This window comes from Peromyscus eremicus, chromosome 8a, assembly GCF_949786415.1.
Source record: "Peromyscus eremicus chromosome 8a, PerEre_H2_v1, whole genome shotgun sequence".
In the NCBI taxonomy this organism is placed as follows: Eukaryota; Metazoa; Chordata; class Mammalia; order Rodentia; family Cricetidae; genus Peromyscus; species Peromyscus eremicus.
The window spans coordinates 42,225,117-42,241,572 of record NC_081423.1 but is presented as its reverse complement, the minus strand read 5'-3'; the positions used below and the strand labels follow the sequence as shown (position 1 = coordinate 42,241,572).

Sequence of the window (16,456 nt, the reverse complement as noted above, 5' to 3'; positions counted from 1 at the left end):
CTGAGTTTCTCTTTTCCCCTTTATCTCTCTTTCCCCGTCCTCAAATCCTCTCTCCTCTCCTTCGCTGCCTGCGACTCCTTTTGCCCACCTTCTTGTGGTCTCTGTTCCTACTAACTTCTGTCTAACCATCCCTGACCTGTAGCTGCTCTGGGGCTAGCCAGCAGCAAGCTTCCTGCCGTGGCTGCCCGGGAGGTGCTGGCCCGGTTGCACGAGGAGGCCCAGCTGCTCGCTGAGCTGTCGGACCAGGCTGCGGCTGTGACTTGGCTGAAGGATGGCCGCGAGCTGCCCCTAGGACCCAAGTACGAGATGCAGGTGTCAGCTGGGAGGCGAGCCCTGCTGGTGCGGGATGTGGTGCAGGATGATGCTGGCCTCTACGAGTGCGTTAGTCGTGGGAGCCGCATTGCCTACCAGTTGTTGGTCCAAGGTGAGTGCAGGTGGGCAGAGGGGCTGGCATTATGTCCTTGTGCTGCAGTGTGGTTCTGGATGTGTATCCTCTGTCCCCTGCTCCAGACATTTTCTAAGGGATTCTGGGCAGTGGGGTAGCTGTTTTTTGACTCTGTGTGTGTGTGTGTGTGTGTGTGTGTGTGTGTGTGTGTGTGTATGAATGGTGGTGGGTAGCTCAGCTCTGTAGGAAGAAGGACTTCCTAGCTGTGGTTGAATCCTCTCTGGTCTGGACGAGAGTCAGGGTCACATGTGGTCTAGGTCTGGGCATCTTCATCCATGCGCCCTGTAGGCCTTACAGCTTTTCTTCACAGACGTTGCAGGTGGTTGTGTGGATGCTGTGGTTGGGAGCCAAGCTGGACCCCAGAGGCACATGTGCAAATGTACTGGGGCAAAGATAGCAAGATGCTTGGGTCCCTCTTGCCAGGGCTTCTTGCAGTAGGGCATAGGAGTATGGCATTGGCTGGGGGCAGCTTCAGACACCAGGCAGGGCAAGGGAATCTCCTGTTCCCTGCATGAAGATGCTGCAGACTTACATCTCTGGCGTAGGTGCATATCTCCCTTGAGGGGCCTGGGGTTCCCCACACTGGACCATTGGGTTGAATCCACGTATGTCTCCACAGCTGAAAACACTTTGCTGCTTTCCAGAGGCATGTGTGTTCCTCACACAGGCTCTAAAAACCCACAAATGCATAAATTCTGTGCAACAGGATTCTCAGTTATATGCACGGATTTATGTTTGGCTGTATCCAAAAGCAAAAATCACGGCATGGTCAGTTTCTGGTTGGTGGAAAAAATTGGGATGTGTTCATGAATGGGACCTTCCTCTGCTCTGTAGAGAGTGGTCCTGAAGGTGGGCAGATTGGGGAATAAGAGAACGCTGTGTTGGCCTGTACCAGCTGGCCTGGTGATTCCTTGCTGCCCTGCCTTGCCAATCTGTTCTGGCATTAAACACTGGCTAGACATCACACACTCAGGTTTAAGAAGAGTCACCACCAGGCAGGGGGCCTTGGGAGATCTTTGTGGCAGGAAATGGAGTGTCCTGGAGTCCAGAGTTGGTTAACCAGAATCCCAGACTCAGGCGCTTGGAAGGATCCTCTGAATAAGTGTCTTTGTCTGACTGTCCCTAGAGCCCAAGGTGGTGTTTGCCAAGGAGCAGCAGGCTCGCAGCGAGGTGAAGGCAGAGGCAGGGGCCAGTGCCACACTGAGCTGCACGGTGGCCCAGGCCCAGACTGAGGTGACCTGGTTCAAGGATGGGAAGAAGCTGAGCTCTGGCTCGAAGGTTCGAGTGGAGGCCTCAGGCTGTGAGAGGAGGCTGGTGGTGCAGCAGGCGGGCAAGGCGGATGCCGGGGAGTACAGCTGTGAGGCAGGGGGACAGAAGGTCTCCTTTCGTCTGGACGTCACAGGTCAGTCCCTTGGGACAATCCAAGTGTGTTTTCCTAATTATTACATCTTCTTGATTTTTTTTTGAGACAGGGTCTCACTATGTAACCTTGGCTGGCCCTGCCTGGAACTTGCTATGTAGACCAGGCTAGCCTCAAACTCACAGAGTCTGCTTTTCTCTGCCTCCCGAATGCTAAGATTGTAGCCGTTCACCACCACACCTGGCTTATGAATTTCTTACTATGCCTAACTTGTTAACTAAACTTTCTCAGGCCCTCCAGGAAAAACCACACACAGTATTTGGTGCTATCTGCATCTGAGGTACCTACTGCAGGTCTTGGAATGTGTTCTGGATGGATAAGGGAGCATGACTTTCCCTGTGTTTAGAAGCCCTGGGGTTTCTCCTGAGCACAGAGAGTGCAGGGCCTGGATGACATTCTGCCCTCCAGCTGAGCCATCCAGGGTCTTTCCCATTGTGACCTTGCTGATCTAGACAGTGCCTCTGACTTTGTGTCCCCATTTGTCCCCAGAGCCCAAGATGATGTTTGCCACGAAGCAGCAGACACGCAGCGAGGTGAAGTCAGAGGCAGGGGCCAGTGCCACACTGAGCTGCACGGTGGCCCAGGCCCAGACCGAGGTGACCTGGTTCAAGGATGGGAAGAAGCTGAGCTCTGGCTCGAAGGTTCGAGTGGAGGCCTCGGGCTGTGAGAGGAGGCTGGTGGTGCAGCAGGCGGGCAAGGCAGATGCTGGAGAGTACAGCTGTGAGGCCGGGGGACAGAGGGTCTCCTTCCGTCTGGATGTCACAGGTCAGTTGGTTAGACATTTGGCTGCGTCACGGGACAACCCTGGGGGGCATGTTTCAGTGAGGGCTGGGTGCTGGGTGTGTTGCAAGGCTGCACAAGGGCATGTATTGGCTAATTGTCCACAAGTAGCAAGTAACCCCAAGCTCAGAGGAGTGAACAAGAAGTATGCTTTTGTCTCTCCAGTCCGTGGGGCAGGAGGTACTGTGTGGTCTGTACTGCTGGCTCACTCCTCTCCAGTGTGGTGTCACGAGGGCTGGGAATCCAAGCTGGATGTATGTTTGCATCTGACGTCCTCACTGAGATGGCCCTGGAGGAGAGGACTGTGTGCAATGAGAGGCCTCTTACAGCAGTGGGGCTGACCTCAGTGCTGGTTTTGGACCGTTGTCTCCCTTTGCAGCAGCTTGTCCCCAGAGTGGTGGTCTCTAGGGCCACCCGGGCCTCTGCTTGAGGTGGCCAGGCCTCCCTCAGGGTGCAGGAGCTCTTGAAGCTCTGCTCCGGGAGACCAGAGTGTTATCTCTGCTTGTTCGGTCAGAGTTAAGCAGAAAGCCTGCCTGGTCCCACGAGCATAGAGAAGCAGACCCTGCTGTGGATAGTAGGGTGGTGGGCCCCATTGCAGAGGGGTCTGGACACACGGAGGCTGGACCCTGGGGGAACCTTTTTGACCTTTTATCACAAAGTCATGGGCATTCATTCTGTGTCATCCTCTTTCAAATTCTTTCTGCCTCATGTCCACACGTGGCTGCAACCATCACATTCAAAAGAGGAAGGGTCTGGAAGGTCTCTCTCTCTCTCTCTCTCTCTCTCTCTCTCTCTCTCTCTCTGTTTCTCTCTGTGTGCGCACATGCTAAAATTAGTTTTTGTTTCTTTGGTTTTGGGGTCCTAGCCAAAAATTCATTATCTGTATCAGTGTACTGACAGAGTTATTCCCTCATACTTCCCTCTAGTTGTATCGTGGCTTCTGATTTTATGTTTAGGTCTTTGATACATTTTGAGCTCATGTTTGAACATGGAGAGAGTTAGGCCCTTGTTTAATTGATCACTGTAAACCTTTTTCTCTTCTTTTTTTTGCGGGGGAGGGGCAGGGTCTCACTATATAGTCTTGGCTGGCTTGGAACTTGCTATGTAGGGCAGGCTGGCCTCAAATTTACCAAGGTGTGTTCACCTCTGCCTCCAAAGTAATGGGACTAAAGGCATGTGCCACTATGCCTGGCAAATCATTGTAATTAAGAAAAAAAAAAAGCCTTGCATGTATGTATACTTACCATGTGTATGCAGTACCAGAGAAGACAGAAAGAGGGCAGTAGACCTCTGGAGTTGGAGTTGCAGGTAGTTGTGAGCTGTCATGTGTGTGCTGGGAACTGAACTCCAGTCTTCTGCAAGAGCAGCACATGCTCTTAACTGCTGAGCCATGTCTCTAGCCCTGGATGACTATAATTTTATAGTAGGTTTTAAAACTGGGAGGTGGAACACCTCCAATTTTGTTCTTTTTTCTTTTAAAATTTATTTGTTTATTTCCTTATAAATTTATTCCTCCCTCCTTCCTTCCTCTCTCTCTCTCTTCTTCCCTCCCTTCCTTTCTTTTCTTTTCTTTCTTTCTTTTTTTTTTTTGAGTCATTGTTTCTCTGTGTAGCCGGCTGTCCTGGATCTCACTTTGTAGACCAAGCTGGCTGGAGCTCACAGAGATCCACCTGCCTCTGCCTCCTGAGTGCTGGATTAAAGGCATGTGCCACCACTGCCAGGCTGTTATTTGTTGACACACAATCATTCACAATGTTTTTTGAGAGCCTTTGTACTTGTGGGGAGTCTGTCTTGATGTTTTCACTTTTATTTTTGATTTTAATAAATTTAGTTCTTTCTGGTTTTTTTTTGTTTTTTTGTTTTTTTTTTTAGTTAGGATAATGGTTAGTCTGTTCTATCGATGTTTTTCAAAGAACCAACTTTTTATTTACTTGAATATACTCTTTTCTTTAGAAAAAAAAGGCTTATTTAAAATTGTCACCAACTTTTGTTGCTGGTAGTGTTTGTGTGTCAGTGGCATCTCTGAGCTGGCCTATAAAGGACACATTCCTCATCACGTGATTGGATAGTGGTCTGTGGCTGGTCTGTGGTCTGATAGCTGGTCTGTGGCTGTTGGCCATGGATACAACACTTCTGAGCAGTTGTACACTGAACTCAGCATTACCTCAGGCCTTTCATGGGGTTGCCCAGGTGTGCAGGCCTCTCCGAGCATGGCTGCTATGCTAGGAGATGCCAGTGCACTCCAAAGCTCCCTGTGGAGTTTCTTTCCCTAACTTTTGGTTAGACTTATTGCTACAACCTGTTCTCCACTGTCCAGGGAAGCCTGGAATTCAGCGAAGACTTCCGGTTGCCCTATAGTCCTTCCTGGAGACAGTGCTCTGCATTGAGAACTCAGAACCAATAAAGACAACCTGTGAGTGGAGTTCAGGGGTCACCATACATCAGATGATGCTAGCTGTCTGAGGATCTGGTCTGCCCTGCTCTGTCTGGGTCTGCAGAGGCAGCACTGGATTCAAAGGCACATTGTAGTAGAGAGGGTGAGGGGGCAGTGATATAAAACTCCTCACCTCTGCAGTCTGTGACCCAGGTTCAGAGGTTTTTCTGGACCATGTCTGTTCGAACTCAGATACTGTAAGCCATTGGTCAATTTCTAGAGTTCTGAAGGTTGAGTCTAACCCTTTTCTTTTTCCTTTTTTTTTTTTTTGTGGTGGCTATGCTTCAATTTCTCTCATCTTAGAAATGGAAAACGAAAACGAACTACAAATTTGTATTGGAAATGTATTCAAAAGCACATGCTTATTCTGTTGGTCTATCCCGCACACCTGGGAGCATTTGGAGACACCCAGAGGTGTCCACTAAAGGGAGTGGTCCTTTGTTCTTTAGGTTCCTGGAGATAGGGACGTGGAGATGATACATTTAGCTTCTAGGAGGGTAGATGGAGGATTGATTTGGACAAGGGGAGACCCGAGGCAGGGAGACCAGCTCTGAGGCTCTTCCTTACTCCAGGAGGAGGTGATGAGGTCAGGAGAGACAGTGACTGTGAGCTTGGAGAGGAGGCCGAGGCTTGAGAGCTGTTGTAGAGGGGAGTGGAACAACACTAAGAGGCGTGAAGAATAAGGAAGAGGGAACTGGGAGGCACAGTGCAGACTTGGGCAACAAGAATCAGAAAAGCAATGATGGCATGGTGTCCTAAGTATTGAGGGAAACAACTGTCAGCCTAGAATTCCATGCCTGGCTAAGCTGTCATTCAGAAGTGAAGGTAAAATAGAACACGTTCAGAACGTATCTTTAGAGAGTTTCCCATTCACAAAAACTTACTGAAAGAATTGTCAATGGATATACTGCTCAGAGTGAAAAACCTTACTCAAAGTTAACAGGATGGGGTCCTTGAGTCACCAGAGTTTGGGAAGCGAGGTAGACCCTAATTAATTACAGCAACTGTGTGTCCCTGTCTTTCTCCAGAGCCCAAGGTGGTGTTTGCCAAGGAGCAGCAGGCTCGCAGCGAGGTGAAGGCAGAGGCGGGGGCCAGTGCCACACTGAGCTGCACGGTGGCCCAGGCCCAGACTGAGGTGACCTGGTTCAAGGATGGGAAGAAGCTGAGCTCTGGCTCGAAGGTTCGAGTGGAGGCCTCGGGCTGTGAGAGGAGGCTGGTGGTGCAGCAGGCGGGCAAGGCGGATGCTGGGGAGTACAGCTGTGAGGCCGGGGGACAGAGGGTCTCCTTCCGCCTGGACGTCACAGGTGGGTGCTGAGACACTAAATTAATTTGCAAATGTTATGAGCCTGGTTGTGACCAGGAAGGTCCTGGTGCCTTTCCCACTGAGTATCACCTTTGCCTGTCTCATCCTCTGCCAATCTCATCCCTGTGTCTGGTTCAGGTGCAGTTGGTGGATATGTGTTCAGCTTGACCAGGGCCTCTTGTGTGCCACACAAGGTGTCTTAATGTTATAACGTTGTTTGGTGTTCTCGGCATCTGCTTAGGTTCTGCCAGTGTTCCTTGGTGCCATGGACTCTAGTCCTACTTGTGTGCAGGTCTGAGATGACCAATGTCTCTGTTTGAGGTCTCTCCCACAGCTCTCTGTGGTCTCACCCAGTCCCACATGAGGCATCTTTTAAGGAGAAATTTTAATTCATGTTGAGCCAGGGTGAGGAAGAATTTTAGTCACATGGTCATATATCAACACTGAACCCAGGGCTGTTGGGGGTTCAGTTAGGTGTTTTGGAATGCTCTCCCCACTCCCCATGGGTACTAATGCAGGGTTGAGAACAACAAGACCTTTCTCAGTCCCGTTCTGCTTGACCCAGAGACATAAGGCACCAGAAACTCAATGGCCACCGAAAGTCAACCTGAGACAAAGGCTCTTGGTTTGTTGACTCATGCCAGTGAAAACAAGAGATTTGGACGCTCTCGGGAGCAAGCTAAGTGGAAGCAGGCGTTGTTAAGAGAAATTAGGGAAAAGTGAAAGACCCCCCACTCCCAGAGTGAGAGAGGTTCCAAGAGAAGAAAAGACATTGAACTTCTTTGTCTGGGAAGTTTTTATAGGACTTATGGCAGAAACTGGGTAAAGACTGAGGCAATTATATTTTAGCCAACCAATTAGAGAGCCCCATATCCTGTCCCTGATCTCGTGGTCCAATCAGAGAGATCAGGTGCAGTGCCTGTCCACTTAGAGGACTGAAGCCCCTCCTCTGCCATCTCTGACTGCAGCTTGTTCTTACTGACCTCGAAGGCCTGGCCACCCGTAAGTCATATAGCTGGTGATGCTGCCCTCCGACCTGTCTGGAGTGCAGTTACTCCCCTAAGCTCTCCGTTCTCACAGCTGCCAAGAAGCAGCTGAAGTTGTTCTTGTTTTGGGTTTTTTGAGACAGGGTTTCTCTGTGTAGCATTGGCTGTCCTGGAACTCGCTCTGGCTGGTCTCGAACTCACAGAAGTCCACTTGCCTCTGCCTCCCGAGTGCTGGGATTAAAGGTGTGCTCCACCACTGCCCGGCACTATGGTTGTTCTTAGTTAACTTCCAGTCTCTGGATGGTCAGGAGTGACTTTCGTATTCACCGTGGGCTCTTTTTCCTTAGAGCCCACATAAGCTAGCTCCTGCGTTAGTTCAGGCCCTGCTGCCCTTTTCTAGACCCATCTTCCTGGATTCTTTGTGGAACACATGAGGATCTGTGGAGTGGTAGACACATGCTGTGCTGTGCTGTGTGTGTGTGTGTGTGTGTGTGTGTCTGCACATCCTGATGGTGCATGCTAGGCAAGTGATTTACTGCCATGTTTCAGTCTTGTCCAAGCTGAAGTCTTCTGTGTGAGAATTTCCCCCCTTGAGTCTGATTTGTGGTTGCACATGAAAGGACCGAGCAGCTCATAGGGCAGTGCTTCACTTGCTAGTAGTGAGTTACTGTTATAAAGTAGTGTTCATTCGGTAGTCTTTCACCAATGATTCTGTCCTTCCTTAACTGCCCCTGAGCAGTGGTGGGATGTGTGGATGAGCTGTGGTTTTAGGCTGAGAGAGAGGAACAGGGCCTTTCTCTGAGTTCAGTGAGTACAGAGCCTGCAGGGTGTTCATCCTGCCCCCACCCGCCCCAGCAGCCTCATCCAGGCCCTTTCTCCATGTGACTTTCATGACTCAAACAGTTTCTGATTTTGTCTTACTGTATTTCTAGAGCCCAAGATGGTGTTTGCCAAGGAGCAGCAGACACGCAGCGAGGTGAAGGCAGAGGCAGGGGCCAGTGCCACACTGAGCTGCACGGTGGCCCAGGCCCAGACTGAGGTGACCTGGTTCAAGGATGGGAAGAAGCTGAGCTCTGGCTCGAAGGTTCGAGTGGAGGCCTCGGGCTGTGAGAGGAGGCTGGTGGTGCAGCAGGCGGGCAAGGCGGATGCCGGGGAGTACAGCTGTGAGGCTGGGGGACAGAGGGTCTCCTTCCGTCTGGACGTCACGGGTAGGTTTTCTTTTCTTTCATTCTTCTTCTTTTTTTTTTTTTAAATGTACTGTAGTGTGCATATTAGACATTATAATGAGACACTGCCTTGTGACCTATTTTCTCAGCTTCACCTATAGTCACTGTTAGTAATTGCTGATCACATTCGGGTGCCTTGATTTTGTGAAGTGCATCTTATTTTTAAAAGATTTTGAACTTCGCAACAGTTCTATGAGGAAGAATCCTGACTATTCCCATTTTAAGATGGGCACGGAGGAGCTTTGATTTGCTTAGCCGGAGAGTTGCAGAGCCAGGGTTTGGGTCAGAGTTAGTTTCCCCCTGAAGACCTCTGCCTACTGGTGTTTGCTGTAGTGCGTCTCCTGGTGTGTGGAGTCTCGAAATTTCTGTGTGTTTGAAAATACTGATTTTTGGCAGTTGTGCTGGTTGGTTTTGTGTCAGCTTGACATAAGCCAGAGTCATTTGGGCAGAAGGACTCTCAGTTGAGAAAATGTCCCCATACGACTGCCCTGCAGGCAGGTCTGTGGAGCAGTTTCTTAGTTAGGGATTGATGTGGGAGGACCCAGCTCACTGTGTACAGTACCACTCCTGGGCAAGTGGTCCCGGGGTGTGTAAGAAAGCAGGCTGGCGTGGAAAACAGGTGCACAAGTAAACCCTCTTTGGCAACCCAGAACTGATGGTTGAGTTTGAGTTTGACACACAGGACAGCTCACAGGGCCGGTTGTGGTGGTAATGAAGCCTGAAGATGAGGTTGGAGTTGAAGATCTCTGGGGATGGATGCTTGTTTCAGTGTCGAACTGGCATGTCCTACATACAGATTAGCATTCTGGGCGTGTTAGGAATGAATATGATATGAACTCCTTCTTAGGAGAAGTGGGGTGTCAGCAAGTGAGAGGCAGATCATTTTAAAATGGTTCCTCAAGTGTATTGTTTGAAGAAATTGCCAGAGATCCTCTAGTGGGGAACTTTGGAGTTGTCCTGAGTGTGTGTCTTTAATTCAAAGAGAGATAGAAGAATCGTATGCTGATAACACAACTGATTAAAGATCTTTCTTTGCTGCCGGGTGGTGGTGGCGCACGCCTTTAATCCCAGCACTCGGGAGGCAGAGCCAGGCGGATCTCTGTGAGTTCGAGGCCAGCCTGGGCTACCAAGTGAGTTCCAGGAGAGGCACAAAGCTACACAGAGAAACCCTGTCTTGAAAAACCAGAAAAAAAAAAAAAAAGATAAAGATCTTTTTTTGAGAAAGGGATATTTTCAGAAATCTTGAACTTGACCTCAATGGACAGTGAAGGAATCACTTGTGAAATCCATTAAATAATTTTGTCTGGGGCTGGAGAGATGACTCAGAGGTTAAGAGCACTGACTGCTCTTCCAGAGGTCCTGAGTTCAATTCCCAGCAACCACATGGTGGCTAACAACCATCTGTAATAAGATCTGGTGCCCTCTTCTGGCCTGCAGTCATACATGCTGTATACATAATAAATAAATAAATCTTAAAAAAATCCTTAAAAAAATTTTGTCTAGTTTTATACATTGAAAGAAAACCCTTTACACAGTTGAAGGAAAGAAAGGAGAAAGAAAGAAAGGGAGAGAGAGAGAGAGAGAGAGAGAGAGAGAGAGAGAGAGAGAACAGGCTGAGTAAGCCATGAAGAGTCCTTCTCCATGGCCTCTGCATCAGTTCCTGCCTCAGCTTCCTGCCCTAAGTTTTTGCCCAGACTTCCCTTCCTGATGAACTGTGATGGGGACATGTAAGCTGAAATCAACCCTTTCCTCCTCAGATTGCTTCTGGTCACGGTGTCTTCTAGCAGTCGACACCCTGATTAAGGCAATACTGTTACAGTGAGGACCTCGTGTGGTTTGCTTGATATCGGGGACCAGAGCATCTTGAGCCTGTGGGTTTATGTCTCTTCTCTGTTGTGGGCATTCTTGGTCTTTGGCTCTTTTGTCCCATCTGTCCCTGCAAGGACCCCTGTTACTCTGGTAGACCCTTTCATGTTCTTATACCTGTTGTCATACACTGCTTCTCCCTGCTCAATCACGTTCCTCTCTGCTTTAGTTTGGATATTTTCTTTTGGTCCATCTTCTAACTCACTAAGCTTATGTTGTAGTACATGTAATGTCTGCCAATACCACTGGAAGGAGGTTTACTTTCAATTGTTGCATTTTTAAGCTTTATAATTTCTGTTTGATTTAACACACACACACATACATTTTGGTGTTGAACCCAGGGCCCTTTACAACCTAATTACATCCTCTACTACTGAGCTCTGTCCTCAGTAACATCACCACATTTGGTTTTTCCTTCTCTCTAGGACTGTATCCTTGTCTGACATCTCTAATGAATGGTGTTGCTATTCCTGAAGGTGGAGCCCCATGACCTAACCATTCCCACTAGACCCCACCATTTCTGCACTTGGGGTTTCTCATATCCATTTCTGTCCTGGTGTGCCAGATAATTTTTTTAAATCAACTTCCACACATTTTATGTTCAGACTGTTGATTATGATGCTGTCCCTTAGTCCCTTTATTTAGGGTGTAACAGGCTTTCTCTTTTGGGCCACCAACCAGCTCCCAAATCATGACATGGAGACTTTTTTTCCCCCCGAGACAGGGTTTCTCTGTGTAGTTTTGGTGCCTGTCCTGGATCTCGCTCTGTAGACCAGGCTGGCTTTGAAATCACAGAGATTCGCCTGGCTCTGCCTCCCAGTGCTGGGATTAAAGGTGTGTGCCATCACCACCCTGCTCGACATGGAGACTTTTTATTAGTTATGAATGCTCATCCTAGCTTAGGCTAGATTCTGGCTAGCTCTTTTAACTTAAATTAGCCTGCTTCTCTTTATCTACCTTTTGCCTTGGGGCTTTTTACCTTTTTTTTTCCTGTATGCCTTTCTTTTCCTGCTTCCCTGGAAGTCTCCCTCTTTTTCTCCCCCATTCTCTCTTCTTTTTTTTTCTCTCTTCTCTAGATTCCTCCTCCTATTTATTCTCTTTGCCTGCCAGCTCCACCTACCTTTTTTCCTGACTAGCTATTGGCTGTTCAGCTTTTTATTAAACCAATCAGATGCCTTAGGCAGGCAAAGTGAAACAAATGCAACACACCTTTACATAATTAAACAAATGCAGCATAAACAAATGTAACACATCTTTACAATGTTAACAAAGGCAGCGTAAACAAATGTAACACACCTTCACATGGTTAAATATTCCACAACAGCTGGGCAGGTGGGAACACTCAGTATTGGAGCCATTCCAGGCCTGCTACAGCTTGACCAGAGTTGCCTGGCTCTTATTTATCCAAGTTCTGGGCAAAGTCCCCCGAGGACTCCTGCAGCCACCCGTCAGCTCAGGGCGATTCTGCTGGTCTCTGCTCGGGTTTGGATGGCTGGCTTTTCATATAGGCACGTGTGCTGGCATTTGGTTCCTACTGGGTTGAGATGATGAGACATTTATAGGGTGGCCCCAGTGGGAGGTAGGGGCCATGGAGCTTCATAAGCAGCTGAATAGAACGGGCCAGGTCTTGTGGGACTGGAATGGTTCCTATGAGAATGGGTTCTCCTGAGTGAGGGTGACACCTCTCATGTCCCTTTCCTTACTTTCCTGACACTGTGTTGCTCTCCTCCGTGGGTCCTCATTAGAGCAAAGCTGGTACCAGGGATGTTTCCTTCAACCTTTTATGAACCGAACAAACCCGTTTTAGTTATGTATTTATTTTAGGGAAGTACCAGCCTCAGGCATTTTGTTCTAGCAACACACACTGACTCAGGTAGCCTTGTAACCTCTTAGGCAGCTTCACAACTCATCAACCACAGAAGGCAAAGTGCTGGAGTGTAGGCCCTAGCCCCACACTATCTTGGTTCATTGGAGTTTTGACCTCATACATTTGATTTCTGACTATAGGAGATGTCAGCCACCTCACTGATTTTTTTCCTCTTTGCTTACATTTTGAACCCTCCCACCTCCTGTTTCTTATAGAAACCCTGTGCCTACTCTCAGGTCTGCATTTCACTGTCACACTCTATCTAGCATGGAAAAGCAGGGGTGGGAGTAGGATGGTGTGACAGACACCTTTCCCTGGCATTCTTTGTGCCACAGCTCAGGCAGGTGTGACAGACACCTTTCCCCGGCATTCTCTGTGCCACAGCTCAGGCTCCCACTGTCTTGCTCACACTTCCTCCCAAGGGTGCAGATCTCTGGAACGTCAGTGTCCTACTTGTCTGGCTGTGTGTCCCTTAAATACCACTGCACACCAAGGTCTTCCCTCACCACCGAGTCTCGGTCACCTGCTTCCTCTGTCATGCCAACATTGATACCAACCTCATTTCATGGACCGGTGCACCCTCCTCTTCATGGTATAAGCTTGTGCCCCAGCCACGAGGTGAAGTGTGAGCCTCCGCTGCTCACTGCAGACCTCCCAGCTCTTGTTGCCCCTCAGGAGGCCCACTGCTCACCTGGGCTACGGAAGTGATGACTAAATCAGTGAGTGCTCCCATAGCCTGGGGTTGCATTTTCCTTACATAACATTCGCCTGTAAAGGTTTTGTGCTAATGGAAAAAAATTACAGTATTTCCTATGTAAATTGCCTTAATTAAATATTCATTTAAAATTTAATGTAACTAAATGACTTTTCCAATTTAAGACCAAATCAAGTTTATTTATTTATTTATTTATTTATTTATTTAGTTTTTTGTTTTTGAGACAGGGTTTCTCTGTGTAGCTTTAGAGCCTGTCCTGGAACTTGCTCTGTAGACCAGCCTGGCGTGCGTCACCACTGCCTGGCTGGACAAATCTAATTAAAGCATCTTACAGATGCAGAAAAGAGCAGAATCATGGACATTGGTGCTATATGACATAGGTTTTCACTAGAGATGGATGAAACATACATAGTTTAAGAACATGGATGATGTCAGGAGTGGGGGTGGAGATGGAGAACTTGTTAATTGTGCAATATCCCTGAAAGCCGGAGAGCCTTTTGTGCTGATTTCCATCACCAAAGATGTAGCCAAGGATGTTCTTAAGACATTTAACTTTTTGTTTATGTGTATGTGTATGCCTGTATACGGGTCTGTGCATATGAGTGCAGGTGGTCCAGGAGGCCAGAGGAGGGTGTTGGATCCCCTGCAGCTGGAGTTACAGGCAGTTGTTAGTCATCCAACATGGGTGTATTAGTTACTTTTCTACCTCTATGATAAAACACCATGACCGAGACAAACTCATAAAAGAAAGCATTTAATTGGTCCATCATGGTGGGGTAGTGTGGCAGCAAGCAGCCAGCATGTTGGCTGGAGCAGCTCAGAGCTTACCCCTTGATCTTCAAGCAGGAGGCAAAGTGAGAGAGACACGCTGGGAATGTGGGAGCTACACCCCTCCTCCAACAAGGCCACACCTCCTAATCCTTCCCAAAGTCCTTCCACCAACTGGGGACCCAAGTTTTCAATCCTATAGGGGCCATTCTCAATCAACCACCACAGTGGGCGCGAGGAACTGCACTCCAGTCCTCTGTAAGAGTAGATTGAGTTACTGACCATTGAGCCACCCAAACAAAAAGTTAAATGTCTTAAGAACATCCTTGGCTACATCTTTGGTGATGGAAATCAGCACAAAAGGCTCTCCGGCTTTCAGGGATATTGCACAATTAACAAGTTCTCCAAACCAAGTATGTTTGTAGCAGCTTTATTGATTGTATCTCCAGGTGAACAACCCCAGTGAACCATAAGGAGCAGAAAAGCCATCCAGTTGTGATGTTTATGCAGCACAACCCTATAAAGCAGCTTGAAAGAACAAGCTTCTTTTTTTTTTAAAAAAAGACAAAGAGTCTCACTGTATAGTCCAGGCTGGCCTGGAACTCACTGTGTAGTCCAGGCTGGCCTGGAACCCACAGAGGTCCACCTGCCTCGGCCTCCCAAGTAAAAGTTGTGTTCCACAATGCCTGGCTTAAATGAACAAATGATATGTAGCATGGATGGGTCCTTCAGATAAGCCAAATGAAAGCACACAAATTCACCAGAATATAATACAATAAATGTGATGAAGAATTTGTTGTTGGGTGATTTTCTCATTGTGTGGGTACCACAGAGGACAGTCATACAAATGGTGACAGCTGTGAAGTTGCTGGGCGATACTACCTTAAGGGACTGTTATTGTAATCTTGGGGTCCGTCACTGAGTAGAGCATTGCTATGGAGCATGTAACTGGCCTAAAGGGTGTGAAGTCAGAGGCCAGGCAGAAGTAACTGGTGGTGACAGAAATCAGAGTATTGGCTGTGTGTGTGCGCGCCTGTGTGTGTGTGCATATTTGTGTATGCCTGTGTGTGTGCACATCTGTGGTATGTATGTGTTTGTGTTGTGTGTATGCCTGTGTGTGTATGTGTGCATGCATATGTGTGTGTGTGCCTGCCTATGAGTTGGCAGTTAGTGTGGATAGGGATCCGAGATGCTCTGTTCATAGGTTTGGGTTCTATGGGGAGAGGTACATTTGAAGTTCACTGAGCAGAACAGGCGCTTGTGCATACTTTATGTGTGGGTAAAACCAGCAGAGACTGGAGGCTGTAGTCCACAGAGCACACAGTGTGCCAGCTCTGGGATACATCACTGCGCAATGGGATCTGCCACTAACATGGCAGAGACAGTAAACATACATAGAGAGCTAGAATACCCCAGCCTCTTTCCTCTGGCCTTGAAATTGCTCTTGAGTCAGGATAACTTCCAAATGTACACTTGAGTCACTGAGACAGAAGAAACTGTATCTGTGAAGACATGTGTAACATCTCACTGGACACCTGATGTCCATGACCCCAAGGACACAATTTACGGAACCCTGGAGAATCAGTGTCTGTGAAATAGGTAACATATTGTATCTCTCACCGTGTGCCTCTCCTTGTCCCCAGAGCCCAAGGTGGTGTTTGCCAAGGAGCAGCAGACACGCAGTGAGGTGAAGGCAGAGGCAGGGGCCAGTGCCACACTGAGCTGCGCGGTGGCCCAGGCTCAGACCGAGGTGACCTGGTTGAAGGATGGGAAGAAGCTGAGCTCTGGCTCGAAGGTTCGAGTGGAGGCCTCGGGCTGTGAGAGGAGGCTGGTGGTGCAGCAGGCGGGCAAGGCGGATGCCGGGGAGTACAGCTGTGAGGCCGGGGGACAGAAGGTCTCCTTCCGTCTGGATGTCACAGGTCAATGCCAGGGTTGTGCTCAATGGGGTTATCCCAGGACATAGCTAGGTATCTTGGGATGGTATTCCCTGGGTCCTTAGATCTCAGTGTGTGTCTTCGGCTCTGTCCTGGGACTTTTAGGTCTGTCACCATGGGGAGGTCAAAGCAGGCTGGCTGAGCCAATCTTGGGGAGTTTCCCTGGTGACACCAACCTGGAGTGATGAGCTTGCATAGTGAACATAGGCGTGGTTGGGGTCTAGTCTGTTGGCTGTGGGGGGCGGATCCCAACAGCTGCAGAACAAGTCCTGCAGATGGCAGGAGAGTCCTCTGTCTGTCCATTGCTACTTGCGGGGCCTCAGGGTTCCGAGAGCCCTTCTTGTCCCTGTCATTCCCATGTGACCACGAATGTGTGTCCAACCCTGTCCACCCTGTCCTTGAGTTTGGGAAAAGGTGACACTCCATGTAGCCACTCTTTCCTGCTTGACTCTACTGTATTCCACTCTCTTGAACCCCCTCTCAGCTGTGGTCCAGGAAGATGTGGGTTGCTAGCTTGGAGATGGAGGTGGCCATCCCTCCAACTGTGCCTCCTCCTGCTGTCTGTGGTCTCTGAATGCAGGACTGGGAAGTCATAAGTGGCCTGAAGTTTCTGGGGCACCCGAGGCAGAGAAGAGTCAGAGTCCTGTCCTTAAAGGTCAGATAGGCATTGTTAAGGGATGCTCGCTGTGGTGGCCTGAAGGGCTACAGTAGC

At 48.8% G+C, this 16,456-nt stretch overlaps 1 protein-coding gene across 1 annotated transcript in view; it reads left to right on the top strand.

Annotated features, from left to right (window-relative positions):
- Window positions 1–16,456, top strand: part of Obscn (obscurin, cytoskeletal calmodulin and titin-interacting RhoGEF) — a 125,402-nt gene that overhangs the window by 4,392 nt on the left and 104,554 nt on the right. Inside the window, exons 6-11 of the mRNA XM_059270645.1 lie at window positions 143–424; window positions 1,572–1,847; window positions 2,355–2,630; window positions 6,108–6,383; window positions 8,301–8,576; window positions 15,454–15,729. Of these exons, the coding sequence (XP_059126628.1) occupies window positions 143–424; window positions 1,572–1,847; window positions 2,355–2,630; window positions 6,108–6,383; window positions 8,301–8,576; window positions 15,454–15,729 (1,662 nt within the window). The remainder of the gene's footprint in view (window positions 1–142; window positions 425–1,571; window positions 1,848–2,354; window positions 2,631–6,107; window positions 6,384–8,300; window positions 8,577–15,453; window positions 15,730–16,456) is intronic.